The 19,498-nt window shown below is 37.4% G+C and overlaps 1 protein-coding gene across 1 annotated transcript in view; it reads right to left on the bottom strand.

The window, feature by feature from the left end:
• Positions 1-19,498, bottom strand: part of OTOGL (otogelin like) — a 98,310-nt gene that overhangs the window by 27,892 nt on the left and 50,920 nt on the right. The window contains exons 26-36 of the mRNA XM_065663903.1: positions 17,271-17,435; positions 16,664-16,792; positions 14,867-14,986; positions 12,582-12,698; positions 9,841-9,997; positions 9,280-9,306; positions 5,501-5,668; positions 3,611-3,889; positions 3,193-3,310; positions 1,897-1,976; positions 950-1,015 (exon numbers count right to left, since the gene is read on the bottom strand). Of these exons, the coding sequence (XP_065519975.1) occupies positions 950-1,015; positions 1,897-1,976; positions 3,193-3,310; positions 3,611-3,889; positions 5,501-5,668; positions 9,280-9,306; positions 9,841-9,997; positions 12,582-12,698; positions 14,867-14,986; positions 16,664-16,792; positions 17,271-17,435 (1,426 nt within the window). The remainder of the gene's footprint in view (positions 1-949; positions 1,016-1,896; positions 1,977-3,192; positions 3,311-3,610; positions 3,890-5,500; positions 5,669-9,279; positions 9,307-9,840; positions 9,998-12,581; positions 12,699-14,866; positions 14,987-16,663; positions 16,793-17,270; positions 17,436-19,498) is intronic.

Here is a 19,498-nt window from a genome sequence, read left to right as displayed (position 1 = left end):
ATGTCTTTGGAGAAAAACTAGCTAAAGAACTTGCATTTAATGCTATCAGAGAAGTTTTAGACAAGTGTTTTGCTATTTCAAAATATGAAACAGTGGTTAATTGAGGAAAACTTGTTTCAAAGTTAGCAAATCTACTAGTCAGAATTTGAGGAGAGACTGAATTCAGTACAGAAATGGGTGTTGGGTGAACTGCAGTTTGACCAATGCCAGACCTAGTTCTAACAGACAAAGTAGATATAGGAGATACAGTAGATGTGCTTAGTGGCAGCCGTGAACCTTGAAGAAATACATGTCTTGTGAAAGTTGCTCTGCCAGCTAACAAAACAGTAAAAGACACTTCAGAGGGTACTGCTGCTCCCTTAGAATGATTTACTGAAGGACTCCTACTCTTCCCAATCCCTGGAGGCAGCTCAGAAGTGACAAAAGACGGTTTGGAGGTTAAAGTCGTTAATAATGAGGTAGGGGGGAACAGTTCCTAGCTGAGTGGTTGATGTTTCAGGTGGAAATGGAACTACTACTAGGGGAGTAGGTGTTAATAACACATAATGTGTTGTGAAAGGACTTGCACTGAGTGGGGTTGTTGGACTTGCTATTGTAATGGATAAAGTTATAGATGCAGCAGAACTGACAGTATGTGATGTGACTGGTGAGGCTTGAAGAGCTGTTGGAAAATCTATTTAAGAGGTGAATGTGGAAAGGACAGTAGGACTGGCTGTGCTGTAAAGTACATCGGAAGGCTCCGCTGTACTTGATAATGAAAATGTTGAGTAGATGGCTGAATTAGATGCTTCCGATGAATAAGTGTCTGTGACGGGCTGTGTCGACATATTCATTCCCCTTAAAGCTGTGTTTGCTTTCATGGTTATTTTGCCTGTCACATCAGCATGGGTTGACTTAGTCCCTGAAGTAAGAAATAAAGGAGGTGTCTGAGGACACTCTGTGGTAGTACCCGTGTGAGAGATTAGCAATGAAGGTTTTGTTCCGATTGACGATTCTGTCGGTGTCAAAGGTATACCTAAAAGGAAAAAAAAGCATGTTTCACTGTCTTTCATAGATTATTGGTAAAGCAAAATGGCAACATCTAACTCTACTCAAGTCCCATTTAAACATTAGCAAATCAGAGCATCATTTTGCTGAGGTAACTGGCCAGTGGTTCCAGGTTGTCTAATGACTTTGAGAAACTCAGCTGATCGAGGAGGTTTTCTACTTTTGTTTGCAAATGAAGTAGCTAATTTTTTATTATTAGTGAAAACCTTGATTTTGCAGAGCAATTATAGAAGCAACAAGGGAACTGAGAATTAAGTATATTCAAAATAGTAGAACATTTTGAATAAATAAATCTTTGGAAGGTAGTATACTGTGAGGTAACTTTGCACTAGCAAATATCAACCAATGTATTTCATTTGAAACTTGTAAAATAAAATTAGAGACAGTATTAAATATAATTGTTATGTTAAAAGAATACTGTTGCCCAGAATAAGCAAGTAATGCAGTGTCATCACACACCAGAAGTTATGAAATAGTTGCATTGAATTTGTTACTGGTGGCTCATAAACTGAAAAGTCTGAACTTTTCACCACAGCAGTATTTCCTCCATTTGTGATCTTTGTCTTATATACACATGATATACTAGCACAGTATATAGTCAAATATGTTGCAATTAGTATAATGCCATCACAGAAGGTTAAATTTAACACAATATTAGAGAAATAAAATAAGTTAACTTTAGCTATGGCTTGTTTGGACATAGGAGTTTTGTTTTATATTACTCAGAATGGAATCTAAGTTCAGTAGTAAAGCATTTATCAAAAAATATAATGTACAATTGGTTAAAACTTTTCCATGGATCTTTAGAGCGATTTATAAGATTAGACCAATATAATAAAGTATACTTACAGTCTTCTGGATAAACACATTTAAGTGTGACCTCATCAAGGATCATGTTTTTGGGACAGTATGGCAAGCATCCTTCAACCCTTTAAAACAGTGTATGGTTAATTCTAAAGCCACAGGAGAAAGGTAGATTAATTTTAACTTGTTTTACTTTGGCAAAACGAAACACTTGAATATCTTCCCCATCAGAGTTTAGAGAACTTTCCACTGTAGTGATGAACACAGCATTTGAGGCATTTAAGGTCAAAAAGACATTGAAGAGCACAATTCTATTTCTAAATTGTTGATAATCTATTATTTGCATAGACTGACAAGCACAATAGTTTTGGACCATTCTGCTTCCACAAACAGGAGGAAGTTCAGATTCCTATGCACAAAGGTTTTCCATGGACGTAGAACTTCTTGACAAGACTGCTGTCTTACCCAGATATTTTCATTTGAGACATTAAAATATTTAGGCTGACTCCATAAAAAGTCTCATTCTTGTGCATTTTCAGCATGGAAGAGTGCAGACAAGTCCATATAAACCCTTTTTCATTTGGGGGGAATTTTTAAGGAGAAGGTCAAACAAGCAGTCTTCTCATATGGAAAAAGGTAAGAATATCAACAGAGAAAGTTAGTAATACTAGCAATATTCCTAATCATAAACTGCATATGCCTAGGGAGGTCGGCTGAAATGCAGAATATCATTTCTTTTCCACCAGATTTTGCACTTGAGCTTTTAGGCATTTTTCTTTTTAATTTGTTGTGCTTCCAGACATGCCAGGGGAGATCCGTGGAGACAGGAAATCTTATTACCAAGTAACAAGTTATCACCTGTGTGAAATTCATCACATTGTGCCAATATCTATTATTATAAAGTTCCCCTCTCTTACAGAAGAGGGCGTAGTCCACCCTTACTATTCCTACAGGTTTTGATCTCATGAACACCAGAAATACGTAGTCATTCACAGCATCGTGGGTTAGGATATGAATATCAATCCATAGAAGGATATAGCCTTCATTTAATTTAATAGATTTCTATTCAGCCACTACCAGAAGCTAATCCCCTGGGCCAAGTATAGACTTGCTTATTCTGGTGTTGAGAGGTCACATGTAAACAGGAATGTATACCACGGGAAATAAGAAGCTTTTTACAATTGTTTTCATATGACTTGTGAGACTTGCTCACAAGAGTGATACTGAAATCTGGATGAGTAAATATGAATGTATATTGCAGCTGCAGTCATTCTTAGAAAGCCTATGGTACGCATATTACAGAAATCAATAGGGTAGCAATACAAACTTAATTTTACTTACGGAGGAAGGAATTTACATGCTATTCCTTCAGGATCACTACAGGTTTTAACACAAGGATTAGCACAAGATTCATATCGCCACTCACACATTCTTCTATAAGGCACAGAGGCACTGAGTTCTGAGAAAGAACGAAAAGGTATTATTTATTGATTATGTAGTCAATAAAGTGTAAATTTATAGTCTTTTTTATACTGTACAATGGAGTTTTCAGAAAAAAATAAAAAATCAGAGAAATTCTTGAGAACTTCTGAATATGTGAGATTTTGTTCATTATCAGTTTTTATATTCAGTCAAGATAAAAGACACTGAAACATCAAGTTTCAAGTTACAAACAGCTACTCACTTTTACAATATATTGTGTGTAAAGCCTTCAAAATCAGTTAAACATAGTGAAGGTACTGCAAAATGCAAAATTTACCTTCAATACTAAAGCTACTCAAATGTTTGAATTCTTCTGAATCATCATACTTTGCCACTTTAACACCGGATGAGGTGAGAATGATGAAAAAGCCTTTTTTACTGTGCAGTTCAAAGGCGCTGAGCCCTGGACTCCAGAGGCCCTGGTGGTGGAAGAAGGTGGCTCGTCTCTGAAAGGAGTCACTTGCCTGCCACTGTTCCAACCCAGCGGTTTCATTGTCATGTACATACAAAAAGTAGTTTGGTCTTTCAGCAGATTCAAGGGAAACAAGAGAGAGAGCTTCCACAAAAGAAAAGAAAATAAAAAGAATCGTAAGATTTTCACAGAAAAAAAAAAAATAAAAGTGAGATTAAAATCTGTATATTGTCTGTTAAGTGGTTCCCTTTTAAACAGCTGGTTTTTATAGGAAGTATTTCAGGTTTATGTAACAAAAAAAAAAAAAAAAAAAGGTTAGAAATGCAGGGTCTAAAGGAGACTTCAAATGATCACATAATCAGAAATTAGCAGAAAGCTAATCAGTTAGATCAAAACTACATTGTCTACTGCTATCAGCCTTTGAAATTATTCATAAGCAGTCTGAAACTGGGACTTGCTCAAATTGGGAGTTTTTTCTCGAATTAGGACTAATACCTAACACTTCAGCTGTACCAAGTTTTCATTAGTAAATAACACCATGCAAATTTTGTAAGAATGTGCTTGACTTCACCTTGAGGCCAGGCTTGTTTTACATATGGTTATATCCAACAATAGAGTAAGAAAACCTGTGGCCCAAGAAAAGACTCAACCCTCTATTTGCTCTATGCATGCCAGAAATCAAAAGTGAAGAAAATTCTCTGAAAATAAGAACTTAGAAGACTGACTTCATATTTGTTTTTCATCTTGAATAAAATCTTGAAGTGTCTTTAATGTAGATCAATACTGTCTAATTCCTCACAGATATAAAGACTACCTATGTGCTGCACAGACATAATGAATGTTTTACTTCCACTTTACATCAGTTGGGGAATTGACAAGACAATTCATTCTTCTGTTCTATGTACTTTCTCATTCAGAAATCATATATAAAACCCTAATTTCTCCACTGTCAACTCTTTGTGAATATAGTTTCAATTTTTACCAAGACAGCACTTCTCTATCTTATTTTTTCAGGGTTTGGGATTTTTTTCAACAAATTCAATTCTTTGAGAAAGCAATGACAAAATGTGTATTGACTTGATCAGCACAAATAAGTTAATGTGAAGAAAGCAAAATATATACAGAAGGAAAAATATTAAACATATTTATTTTTGGTTGTATAGTTTGGATCAATCTCTGATAAGCAAAAAGTAGAGCTTAGAAATCTTTCTGACTTTCCACCTAAGAAACTGCCTTCTGCAGTGTACGGAGATGCTGCTCACTGACGGTGCAGGAGACGTATTGGTTGTTCTAAGCTGTATATTTTATAGTCCACTGAAAGTCACAAAAAAGAAGAAAAGATAAAGTAGAAGTGATATTACTGGAGATGAAAATATCCTGCATTTATCTTCAGTTTTGATACTGGCAAGATACATGCGCAAAATTTTCCATTTTCCAGTTATACAAACTAATTAATTTCTTGTTTGTTTTTTTCCACAAAGGAATTCTAATCACTTGTATTTTGCAATATTTCTTCAAAAATCTTTGCAAAGTCAGCTTTAAAGCTGGCAGTGAGGTTTACCAGTTGTTTGTTTTTTTTTTTTAATTAAATAACCCCAGTATTCCTCAGTTTTGAAGTTGGCTGCTTCAGTCTTGCTTATTCAATAACTAAAAATATCTATACTATGTTAAAAGATTCAGCAAAAATCATCCAAAATCATTCATATAGTTTGAAAAATATGCATTGCCATTAGCAAAATTGTTGAGAACACTTACATAAATCTTTATCTCTGAAAAGCCCTGGAGTTATCATGAAGCTGAAAAATACATTTCCATATGCTCCAGCTCTAGGCAGGGGAAATATCCTTCTACTAGATATATTAGCTCCTATAATTGTGTCATTCTGTCCATAACTTGCCAAAATATAGGGTCCTTCACCAAGACCTAAGGGGAGAAAAATCAAGATAGAAAAAGAAAAATCCTCCTTGCATAACATACAAAATCTTAGTTAACATAATATATTGCCTTAAATACATTGGAATTACAGCTCAATGCCCAAGTTATTATGCTGGTGTAGGTCTGTATCTGTCTGTTCAACATACCCCCTTATTCTTTGCTCACTGCCCAGAATACAACAGATACAAAGTGAGCACAAAGAACTGCAGGTAGCTGTGCTCACAAAATGACCTGTACAAGAAAGCAATCTGGGCTGCTTTTCTATCATGTTTAGTCTTTTACCTGTCCTTATTCTATAATTTGAAAGAATCCGAATTCAACAGAGCAACTTTATTTCCCACATAGACACTGAAGCTACTCTAAGATCTACAAGCCAGTTTCTTCCTGCAAAAAAGAAAAACAGATTTCAAATTATATTGCTTAAGCAGTTGCCTAGTTCATCCTGTCCCACAAAACACTTGCTTCTGTCCCCCTACTGCCTCATTTATTATGCCCTCCTAAGTGCTTCAGCAGTGAAGTGGTCCAGCTGAAAAGCAATCAGCTAATTTTTCCAGTCTGGTTCACCACATCGTTATTCAAAAGCTCATGCCAATAGAAAAGTGACAACAGCCTCGGCTGGTACTGCTGCCAAAACAGTGCTGGCCTAACCATGCCCTGCAGCAAACCTCTGGAGCTATTTCTACTAGGCTGGAAAGGCTAACAGGAATACATCCAGATATAACAGCATCCATCTTTGTCACTATATCCCACTGAAAGAACCAAGAGCAGCATACTTCTAAAACCTTACTTTGTGAGTAATAAACAAAATGTGTAGATTTTGTAAAAGCTTTTAATCCTTAAAGTGAAAAGACTGAACCCTTTCCCACCCTAAGACAGCTCCTTTCAAGTATGAATCTTCCAAGAGAGAAGAGTTCTCGTAATAATGAGATTTACCTCAGCTAGAAGTTAAACACTGATTTCTAAACAAAACTGCTTGAAAATAACTACTGTTTTTATATGAAAGCTATGTTGGAGTTCATATGCACATAAAGCCCACAAGCTTGCCACTTTTAAAGAAATGGCAAGACAATTTATCTCAAAAAAGACCCTTTATTCTAAATCATTGAATGCTTATCCCTACGTATTAACAGACACTTAGCCTAGGACTTGAACAAAAGCAGGAGTTTCCTTAAAGATTAAGTCTGAAGTCAAACAGAACAAAACAGAATCAGAGAAGCCATCCTAGTCCCAAAAGTGTTTTGCCGGCACTTTGTGGTAGAAACATGCATAACACCATCCTTGACCTTAACTGTGGTACGCAACTAAGCATCACACAGCTGCCCACTCATATCTACATGCTTCTACTGTACTGGGCCAGACTCCTCAGAGGAGAAAAAAATCCTTCTTGTATGATGATCATTATAGGATGCAAGCCACTAAAAAAATGTATCAAAAGTCACATTTATTTCATTGCATTTAGTCAAGTTTCCTTTGCTTTTCAATATCTTGCTCCACACAAAGCACATACATATCATCCAAATATAAGTGGGGATGCTATAAGAATTAAGAATTCCTCATTCTAAGGAACTGTCCTTTATAGTACAATACTTGTGAGACTTGTGCATAAAAACCTGTAACCTTTCAATTTTAAAATATAATAGATCTCAGTTTTTAAATTTAGAAATGCAAGGTAACATCCTTCTATTGCTTCTCCTTGCCTGCCAAGATGTGCTGTAGGGTTCATTTATTCACCCCCACATTGAATATGATGACGTTATTAATTGAGATATTAGAGATTACTAAAATCATTCAACACAGCAGGGCCACTGATCTTTATTCATTAAAAATGAAGCAATTTTAAAACTACATTCACCAACTCAAAGAAAAAGCCCATCAATTAATTCAGCTGAGGTTTTAATTGAATCAGAGCAATGTCTTTTATATGATAACGAAGAAGAAAAAGTAAAACAAAGCAAGCCACATCAGAATGAAAACCTAGAAGATAATTGCATAGTGTGACAAATGTTCATAAAATTGTGAGGGTTTTTTATTTTTACCCCTAAAATTATACCAAATTAATTATTATTCTGATTTATGTAACTCTGATTAACTCACTATCATCAGAGATGCATTATATCCACACCATTCATTTCTGGAGAAAAGCACTTGAATTTCCCTGTGCCAAAGGCAGTTAGTTCAGTGAGGTGAAAATTCAAATGTTAATAACCATGTGTAACCTTCTAAGATGCACACTAGTACATCAGTATTTGAATTCCTTACTAATGCAGGATTGCGTATGTTTATATAGGACAAAGCTCAAGTAATACATGAGATATCACACAGAAAAAAACAGTATTTTAGATATCCATATGTCCTGGGTTTACCAGTAGCCGTTTTGCTCCTTCTTAGTAACTGGTGCAAGCTCTGCGTTTTGACTTCCAGCCTGGGCAGAGAGCTGATAACACCGACTGTTTTTAATTGTTGTTAAGTAATGTTTACTCTGGCCAAGGACTTTGTGAGTCTCATGCTCTGCTGGGGACGAGGGGAGGCCAGGAGGAAGCAGAGACAGGACACCTGACCCAAACTAGCCAAAGAGGTATTCCATACCACAGCACGTCATGCCCAGGGAGGTAACTGGGAGTTACCCGGAAGGGCACACTCTCTCTTTGAGGGGGTCGAACTCGTTCGGCGGTGGTATCGTATTCTCTTGTTATTTTCTCATATCAATATTATCATTGGTGGTAGCAGCAGTGATTTGTGTTATACCTTAGTTACTGGGCTGTTCTTATCTCAACCCATGGGAGCTACATTCTCTCGATTTTCCTCCCCATCCTGCCGGGAGCGGGCAGGGTCAGGGCGGGGGGGGGGGGGGGGGGGTGTGAGTAGACGAGCTGTGTGGATCAGTTTAAACCACAACACCATAGCAGAACAGGAGGAAAGAAAAAGTCACATAATGATATAATGAGGTTAAATAGACAAAGAGTATGTTGCAAAACAACATGTAATGCTCCAGGCTGCTCGTACAGGTCACCTCTCCTTTTTAATGGACTTGAATGTGAGTTCAAGGTACTGTGACTATGCAATCCTACCCTACGGAATGAGGAGAACGGAAAAAAGAGAACCTCCAGCACTGCTGCAACTGACAGAGATTCTCAGCACAAGCTGCTAAGGGTTTTATATGCATGGTTCACTGTATCATATTTCATCTGAAATACCAGATGTGCTGTTTTGCTTACAACTATGTTTGTTTCCATGCCACCACCATCCCTGGACATAGAGCAAAAACACCCATGGGGACTTGCTTTGCCAACTTGCTGAGCTCATTAATACCAACACATACCCAAATCAGGAGTGCAAAAAACCACAATATAACCTGGGAAAGAGAGAAATTATCAAACTATATTTTCTTCCATGGTTAGTCTGAGTGAACCAATGTAAGAAAAGTGTGTCCTGGGTATTTGGTTTTGAAAGGGAAAATAAGTGAGGAGGGGAGAGATTAACATCTCAAAATAGCCTCATACAGAAAGAAAGATGTTAGAACAGAAAACCTGAAAAGTAGATTCAGCAACATATGTAAATATGAGGATGAATCAAAGATAATAATATCAAATGCTACATACCTTGATTGTAATAATCACAGTCATAAGCTAAAAGAAATGAAAACAAGCACATTATTATTACAAAGTAACATCGGAATCTATGCATATCTGCATTCTAAAAATGTAAAGTTCACTTTCATCAGAGGGAGTTTCAGTGAGTGACTTTATTTCCTTAGGTTTTATTTAGAGACATACAGCTGTATTTAAACAGATGTGCCAGGACAGCAGACCTTAAGCATGAATTAATCTACAGCTGACAGCATGAATTATTCTACTTTTCACCATCTGTGAAAAGTAGAATGGACTGAAGCTCTTTGCAGCCCTACACAGAACACTGGACGCACCCCAGATCTGGTACACCAGTGCCTTTCCAACACTCTCTGCACTGGCACACCCTGAGCGCAGAGAGTTCTCTTCAGTAATACAGCAAATTTGGTTGTATAACACTAAGAGCTAACACAAAGACAGCTTGAAAATGGTGAAGAAGGGCACTTATTATCCACCTGATTCTGTTATATTTGTATTATTGGGCAGAAAAAGGCCAAAGATGAGCTCCAGTGTGAGGCCAGCCCAGGTACATACCACAGAGGGAAGGAGATCGCCAGTGAATTGGTGCTCCTTGCTGGCAGCATTTGTGGGCATAAGCTGCAATACTGGTACACAAGCACTCGCAGTCCCCACCAAGATTGCAGTTGCATGTATCTGTGTGACAATTTTTGACAAAAGAAGTCACATCAATCTGGGGAGAAATAAATAAATAAAAGAAAAAGAAGGTTGGAGACTGAATTGCATGAGCTGTACAAATTCCTTTTGCACTATTTACAGCAGAAGTGCTACCTCTGGATGAACTGAAAGGATTTAACACAAAAATAAGGTATTTTCTAAGGTTTGGATACATTCCTATACAAAAAGTACACTTTGAATGATCAGTTTGTACCTATGTCACAGGCCAAGAGAAAATTTCAGTCAGTGACTATTAGTAAGCATGTCTGTCCACACACTTGCTGTTCACCAGTTTTAGAGCGTATATTGAAGATGGCAGTTCTGTTTTTATAGGGCAAATACTGCCATCTACAGTTATCCTGTCAGTTTTGCACAAACAACAGTCTGAGTGGAGATGCAGCTCTGATTATAAAGTAATTAAAGTAATAATTCGTAAAGGGAGTTTTGATTAGTGAAAGAAAGATCGAGTGATCCTTTGCAGAATAATATTCCTGCGCTTATAAAGATTTTAGTATACTTTCATTAGATCAGAAACCCACATCTCACTCTAAAATGCTATCACATTAATTCGTGTTTTCACATAGTACACTATTTCTTTTGTGTAAGGTTAAGCAGTGTTTCCAAAACAGTATTCTTACTACTCAACACATGCAATGTTTAAAGCAATGCTTTTCTTCAGTTTAGACTCTGGTCTAGCTCAGTTGTAGAGCCCTCAAATGGCACACGTCAGATTACAGAAATACCATCACAGTAACAAAGCAGCGCTTATCTAACACAGAGACAGCTTCTCAGCTGGCAGTTTCTAGAAGCTGTCAGGGACATGAAGACTGTTTTTCTGCTTTCACTGGAGAGAGATGCCATTTTGCTTTCATTCTTTTCCTCATTTCGAAAACAGGGACAGCACTGGTGCGGGGGCATGAGTGCTGGCTCTATTGAAAATGGCTCTAATAGCTTTACAGGAACCACCAAACAGCAGATTGGATCCAAAGACCTGTCTCATGTCTGCAGGACAGCATCTCCCCATGGGTTGGCAAGATCCTGCAGTTGTGAAAAACTGGGAGCCTCGGGTCAAAGCTCCTGCTGAGCTCAGGAGTTAGGAGGAAGACTTTCTTTTCTGCAAGTGTTGAGGGTCCTCAACCCTGGTGAGTTCAGAGCTCAGCTGGGCAACCGCAGCCCATCAGTCACTGACAGCCAGAGATGCAACATGTTTCCCTGAAAATGGGAGGTTCCAACCTCAGCTGAGCTTCATGAACAGCAGGATCCTCCACCACCCACACAGCAGGAGTGAGTGTAAGAGAGCTGCTCCAAAGAACGCCCTGAAACCCACATCTACACTTTCTTTTCTTTCCATGCCCCTAGTGTCAGTCTCTGTTTGGGCTTTTTTCTTGGCAGCCAGTTCCCCAGCCATGCTGCCACCAGTCAGCTGCAGACATCCTTAATAGGGGTCACTTTACCTTTACTTTTTTAACATAATTATGCTAAATTTTTGCCATAATGATTGCAAATTTTAATCACAACATGGATAAGACATAGAAAATGAATGTTCAAGAGAAAGCATCTTTCTTTATGGGTTATAATATGCAATTCCTTAAAAACTCTCAAAAGTTCCATTTTATTTATTACTTTCCATTTCAAAAATACCCTCATCACCATGTTCTCAGGCACATGCTCAAAAAATTCTTTACATAGTAACTAAAATCAACATTAATAAATCTCTCATATTAAGCTACTGCAACATCCTCCTCCGTCAAATTCCTAACCATGTTTATATTAAACTTCAGTCCTGAAAGTCCAGAGGCTCAGCTGGGACATCTAATAATCTCGCTTAGTATTAATTGTCATAAAGAAAATAAGAGACCAATACAAAATGTCATAGTGGTTCTCGCTTGCACAGGTGTAAAGAAGCACCTTCAATAACTAAATACTTTTGGGAGGCTAGAATCAGATATTGGGAAAAATGTATGGTGTGTTGTGTTGGTAAAGGGTGGACTAAAGTGGAATCAAAGATTCCTACACAAGCTATTTGCTAGACTGAAATTAAGGACGTTCTTGTAACTGAAGCCCCAGGCTCAGCCAGGTACTGGGAAAACAAGGACACCAAACCTCAGAGTTTTGATAAAAAGCAGATGATAAGCTGTCAGCCAATTAAAAATACTCATAGCTCTGAAGCTGAAATCTTGCTCGCTCGTATTTCTTTCCATATTGAGCAGGACAGTTAACAAAATAAACTCATTTGAGATAAGCTGTAGGCACATCACACGAACGTTTATTTTAGAATCCTGCAATATATACAAAAAAAATTAAAAATTTAATTACCTCTATAAATAAAAGATATAAATAAAACCTAAAGAGAACAGAAACTTCATTATCCAGTCTGTTAACTCACGGCTCCCAGTTATCACTAGCATGTTTACGCTCCAGCCTTGAAAGGAACAAGGAGCTCTGCACAAAAATAGCCCACCCACAAAGAGATACTTGCAGGGCTCTACTCTGTATCCTCCATGGCATTTGGACTGATGGGAATGGCAAGAAGAAATTAATTACTGGAATTTTAATATTTTCCTACAGGAAAGCACATCTTGGATATTTAATAAACTTACCACATTGCGACAAGGTGCAAAAACATCGCTGTATAAAATTGAGCATTCCTTTTTGGCATAAGGGAACTTGCTCTGATGCACCTCACATGGCCTTAGTGTTTCATTTGGGCTCTTGCACTTAAAAACAACAAAAACACCACAAGCATTTTATACAAAGGTGTGTTTACCATGGACTCAGACACACTGTAATATCACATAATTCAATACCTGCATACTCAGAAAATCAAAATAAAGCTTAAATTCTATCTACTTCATCTCCCCCTTTTCCCGATTTGTTGTTATAACTGAAAACATTTGCACAAAAAATAGAATCTTTGTGTTTTGCTCTGAAGTACTTAAATGTTCCTGTTGTCTGCTCAGCACATAAAGACAAAATGTTTTCTTTGTGACACATTATAATCATTACCAGAGCAACCAGCTGTAACATTACAAACAAATACAGGATCCAAATCCATCCCTGTAGTTTTGCACTGACTTTAAATGGAGCCACACTACAGATGGGTTTAGCCGTGTAAGTTCAAATAAAGAAGCAGTGGTAGGAAGAGAGCAACCCATTTAAAAAAAGGATAGAATCAAAGATCATCATGATAACTCAAAAATGGCTGAGTTACAGCTCCCTCTCCTCAAGAAGAAAAACTAGCAGACAGAAAAAATGTAACAAAATGACACTTAGCTCAGAAAACACAAGCTCATCCAAAACCGTACTCTCTTGGTGCAGCAGGGAAGCCAGGAGAAGCTAATGACGGATCCGTAGACAGCATTGGGGTGTTATGATGCAGCCTCAGCTGCAGTGCAGCCGCCTGCACTACCTTCATGTGCAGATCTTTGGCCATGGAGGGACATACTGCCACTCCCAGGAGGGAAAAACCCTGGAAGCATCCCACGCTTTGTGGTGCCAATGCTAGCTTACCAGTAGCACAGTTAGGTTCTAAGCCTCCAGCTATCAAATACACCTTTGCAGTACTTCGATTTTGCAGAAAATATGATCAGGATCCATCTCTATGAAGGCCAAAGGTCCTTTCTGAAAATATCTTTAATTCCTACTGCAGATAAAGATGAAGTGTCAAGTCTGGCTGAGTGTTAGGCTGTCTGCAAGGCCAATATCAAACTCAAATATTGAGTTCTCTGACAGCCACAGAGATCAGAAGATTTGATGAGATTTTACAAATATATATATATATGGCTAAAAAAAAGGCAAATGCAAGTTTGGGCTGCATAAGCAAAGATAATAACATCCTAGAAGTTAATGTGCTATGTAAACACTACACACCTTTTTAAAGCAGCCACTGAACTGACAAATTGGAAAGAAAAAATAATACAATTCATTCAAAGCCTTTATACTTTTCTTTATGTACCACCTTCTAGATGAGCAGTATAGCCACCAACACTACATGCTGGCCTTGCTTGCTCACACAATCTAAACAGATTATGTAGATTAAATTAGATCTAAGGGAATATATTGAGTGAGAGAAGCCACAAAGTGTTTACTCCAAAGTAGAAAAAGTATCATATTCTTTCATGAGGTGAGAGATTTTGGTTCAGTTTCCTTCTGTGAGTCAAGGAAAGACTAAAAACTGTTTCTCACAGATATCCTAAGGGAGTGCTTTACAAACACTGATTTTTCAGGAGGTTTATAAGGCTATAAAACCTCACATCTCAACACAAATTAATAAAATACCTATTCTCCTGTGTTATAAAACACAGTTGCAGTCACCCACTCTCTATAGCTTCTTCCCTTCTCCTTGGAAAGTTTCCATACTTGGTTGTGCCTGTTGCTGTTCTGAGCCCTTACTGCCTCACCCCTTCACCACTGCTGCTTCATCAGTTAGTTCTCTGTTTACAAACTGCAACTAAAAATAATCAAACTTTTTTCAGTTTTGAGAAAGAAACATTTTTCCAGACTGTTTTTACTTTCAGGATCCTGATGCCTCCAACACCAGAGAAATTACAATTGCTTTTAAAATTGCATCCAAAACATCAGAAGCAATGTATCAAACTTTGTACAGAATTGAAATCCGGACAGCTATGATAATTATCTGACATAGTGAAAAATATATTCTTCCCCAAAGAGATTGCTTGGTTTCATTTAAATTCAGTATGTGTTTGCTATGACATAAGACCTTAATCACACATTTCACATCTACAGACATAAAAATTAAAATGTGCTCTTATACACTGACCATGAGTTTAGAAAAACCCTGTACATCATTTGCTTATCATGTGCTCATTTATGAATTAAAATATCATCCTTTTTTTTCTAGCATTTTCCTGGACATGAGACTTACCTGTCCTAATACCCAGCTGTCTCCAAACACCTGTGCATTTCTCACCTCCATGTTGTTTGAGGTAGTCAGATCATTTGAAGTATATTTGTCAAAATTTCCACACAAACCTGCCAGTTTACCCTAAAAGAGAAGGATTATTTTTCTTTTTACATATACTTAGACAATGATCGGTACAAATTACATGTGTGGAATAAAACATTCTTAAACTGAAAAGGATGAATGCAACTCTAACTTATACTTTGAAAATATCTGACTCTCTGCTATGTTTACAGTTCCATATTGCAAATTTTTATTTTAATAGAAATATGTTTTCCTTTTTCTTCCTGTTTTCCAGAACCTGTTCTGGCTGTCAGCCTGTGAAAAGGGACTGGAATCTAGTAATATTTTTTTCTGAAAGCTTAGTAACATATGCAGTCCAAAAGTCAAAAGTTCAGGTGAATTACCTCATGATTGTGAAGCCTGACTAGTTATTGTTGTTAAAACTTGCTGCCTCTAATTTTAGCTCACAGTAACTAGAACATTTGTAATAGCAGTTACAAAAGAGACAGCTGCAGCTTTCTTGTGTTGCAGCTGCACTGCTGGTGGAAAAAGTATATATAAATGCATACACATCTACATGCATAGGGGAATACATTTGTGCACAACAGTAAATTGTAGAGTTGGATTTCTAGGGTGCTGCGGCTCACTTTATTGAATTATTTTCCCGTAGTGTCTGTTGCAGACACTATCTTACTGAACTGAAGCCTCTGGAAGAAACAGTAATTAGAAACAGAAAGAGCTTGAAATATTTGTGCTGCTGCTTGCAACCTGTAGAACTCAGCTCCCTGCTAGCCCATACAAAAACAGAAGATTTTTTTTTCACAGTGTGTATTGATGACTGATAAATCAGTTTGTACATTAAGCGTTTGATGGTTATTGGGACAAAAGCCTATAATAATCTTGCTTTAAAAACAGATTAGATAATCATTGTAACTTTGACTTATATTTCAAAAAATCTGGTATTGTATTCTAGCATAGAGTTCTTTTACTGGAAAGAACCCCCTCTCAATAAGTGTGTTCGTGGTTGAGACAAAGCAGGAATGTAATTATTGAATGTGCAGATAAGGTTACTCTGCCAGAACCCAAAGACTGAGTTCCAGAGACACCAAAGCAGATGACGATATAGGAATGGAACAGAGAAGAGTAAGTGGTAAGAGAAGGAGCCTTGTACTCTTCCCTACATAATGGCGGAGCCCTATCACAATATTAGGTTTAAATGTCAGGTTTTGTCTAACTCCTTTCTTGCATCTTGCCTTCTTAATTTAAACTGAAGATGTGACTCCATCTGTTCATTTCAGCAGCCTCTACTACATCTCAGGGTGTGGCTCCATCATCAGTCTGATTCAATCTGTGCTACAAACCTGCCATCTTCCATGTTGCTAGATATGGAAGGTTCTTTTTCATTGGCTTCAGCAATTATGAAAACATGCAGTGAACTGGGTAACACAAAACTAACCCTCTCTTCCCACCCCCAAAGTAACCTAGAGCTAAGTCACTGCATATCTGCAAGGTTGTGATGTGTGGAACAACAGAGTAAACATGTAGGAACTACTACTTCTCTTTAGAAATCCAACTGTAAAATCACATTCCCTGTCTATTCTGACCTGGGAAATGCTAGCATCTGAACACCATGATAAACAGTCATATCACTGGCAAAGTTAGTCATGAAGAAAAGACAATCAGTCACAGTTATTCAATAAGAGATCACATTGCCAACACAGAGAGCTACACAAAGCTCAGATTTTTATTTGGGCTCACCTTCCATCGAGGTCCAACTTTAATATGCATCATAGTCTTCTTATCCCACAGAATTGTAATATCTTGTTCTGGAAAGTGTATCACAGTATAATACCCAGCCTTCCAAAGCTGATAGTTAGGTTTGTTTTCCTTTCCACTTAAGGTCCTCTGACAAAAATGAATATTTATTAAGATCTAACAAAGTAATTCTACTAAGGTATGCAGCCAATTAATAATAAAGTGTATACTGAAGAATATTTTATCTTTCTCAAACAGCTGAATCAATAATATTACTAGAAATGTCATTTAAAACTTTGATGTTACGTCTTTTCAATCATTCAAGTTTGTTTTGATTTTTTATTTTGGTTTCCCTTTAAAAACCAAGTGGAAAGAGCTACATAAGTGCCAGTATGCTTTGATTGCTTGAGCCTCTTGAGCAGTCTTCTTTGTAAGGACAAATAGAACTTGAAAAAAAAAAAAAACCAGTGTAAAAGGAGATTTTTTCCTGGGACCTGCTCTTTATCCAGGCCTAGGCACTTGCACTACGTTATCACGGACTGAGAGACATTTTCCAAAAAACACGCTCCTTCAGAGTTGTAACTTTAGAATGCTTATCTTAAAGGGCAACCCGAAAAGAAAAGAAAAGAAAATAACTAACCTGCTTCTCAGAAAGTTCACTAAAATAAATCTCAGTGTCTCCAACAGTGATGAAAACATTCTTTGAGCAAACAATATCATTGTCAAAGCACTTTTTGTTCTGAGCAATTATAGATATATTTGAGTTATCTGTGCTCTGCAATATGAAGAGGAAACAATTTTACTTATAGATTCAGTTGCATTTCACTCCTGCAGATTTATTCCAGGCTTACCATCATAAAAAGATGGATAACATAGTATTTACACATCTATGAAATTAAATTTCAGAAAGCTACCAGACCAGAAAATGCATTTTTAAATTCAAAGCTGAACCCACAACCACAACACAAAGAGCCATTACGTTCAGCTGTGAGTCCTCTTTTTGAGGACTTCATAAATTCAAAGGATCAGCCTACCTCTAAAATAAGAGTCTGGTTTAGGCTTTTAAAATGTGCTCATACATGGAATCCAATATTTACTGCACAGTATGGTTGTCAAAATCGAGACGTGCTATAAAAAGAGCTTTATTTTTAAACCAAGGTACATGAGATCAAGCTGTTTTCATATTTTTAAAGCAAGAAACCTACCATCTGTCAGAGTAGATAGAACAATTTTTGTACCACCACCCATCAAAATTCACAAAGCCATGAGTCATATTCAGTGTTACTGGAGGGGGCAAGTTTCTGCTGATATTTTTGTTTGTGGGGTTTTTTTTGATCTAACATTTAGACAATTTGTCTACTCTGCTGGATTTTGATTTGCTGGTGTTTTAGTACCCAAAATTCAAATGTGCTGCTTTCCCACTCCCATATCTTTTGACTCCCCAGCCTGTAAATTAATTTTGCATCCTAGGTATATAAAATCACTTTTGCCCCTTGGCTTAACATTCCTATTTATTCACCTACGGCTTCTGTGGTTCTTCTGTACCCTGAGGAAAACACACACTCCTTGTAATTCCCCATGTTCTAGAACCATAACCTAAGTCGACCATCTGTATTTTCAGTTCATATCACTACCACAAACAAAAATAAAGTCGAGTTACTCTTATTATTTCTTATTTTAACTTGCCTTTCTGACCAATCTTCACAAGTCAACAAGAAGCCATAACTACAGAAATTACTTAAGAGGGTTAACTTCATAAAATTAATATAAGCCAATAAAAGTGCTTCTGAATGCAGTTTGGGTTTTGATCAAATTCAGTCCTACAGTCATTATAAACCCAGAACAGTTGTGAAATGAAAATCTTGGAGGTGGCAAGCTATGCATCTGACCCTCTGAGTCATCCAATCTTATATGAGTGCTTGTGTAGTGCTGGAAACAAAAAGGTGTTTAAACTTCTCTTCTTACTCCCATACTCCTTTAAACACTCTCTAAGACTATGGCTAGGTAAAATTAATTGCAGGTGCTAATGGGCATGGTGGGTGAGAGGGGAATGATGGTTTTCAGTAGTTCTCCAGTCTTAGCAACTGCTCGTGGATCCCAGCAATGCTCTTGGAGAGCTCTACTGGGCCACAATGAGAGGGATCTCTTGCCTTGGTTTGCATTCACAGCATCTCTCCCCAGAGCTTTGCTCCCTCCTTTGGTTAATGTACCTCTGAAAGGTGCTGGGTACATACGCCTCACTACTGCTTGCCTGTCACGTTTGTACATTTATTTGTTCTGTGCTCATTGAAATTCAAGAATAAAAAATGTATCAGCAATTTTTCCTCACCAGTGAGAATCATTGCATACAGAAAATGCAGGTGCTACAAGAAGCAGGGTTTGGGGGTTTTTACTTAATAAAAGTCATAGTGGCCAAACTGTTTAAATACTTTCAATCTAAAAAGAAAACCCAACCCAACCCTAGATGAGGGGAAATACAGAGGTATTTTTGTTGCTATACCGAGGAATTGCTACAGCAAAGCTGTAGCAAAACCTAGCTTGCTACACAAGCCAGAGGATGTTGCTACTTGGCATAGAAAACACTCTACAGCAGGCATTAACAAATGCAATGAATATAAGATATGGAAACTGCAAGGTTTATGTTACCTTGATGCCAGGGCTTAAGAAACAGGTGGTATGTGCTAGCAATTTGCTTGGAAGACAACAGTTAAGATGGATAAAGTTAGCCACTAGCTGCTAGTGGTGAGGGGGTGTTCATGATTCATCAGGGGAACTCAGTTTAAAAGTACTGAAAGCTTTGGAGTAAAGCAAAGTTCATCTGTTCCATTCTGTTGTGAA

Source organism: Lathamus discolor, chromosome 1, assembly GCF_037157495.1.
Source record: "Lathamus discolor isolate bLatDis1 chromosome 1, bLatDis1.hap1, whole genome shotgun sequence".
Taxonomy (NCBI): domain Eukaryota; kingdom Metazoa; phylum Chordata; class Aves; order Psittaciformes; family Psittacidae; genus Lathamus; species Lathamus discolor.
The sequence above is the reverse complement of the archived record's forward strand: the minus strand, read 5'-3'. Positions and strand labels throughout refer to the sequence as shown.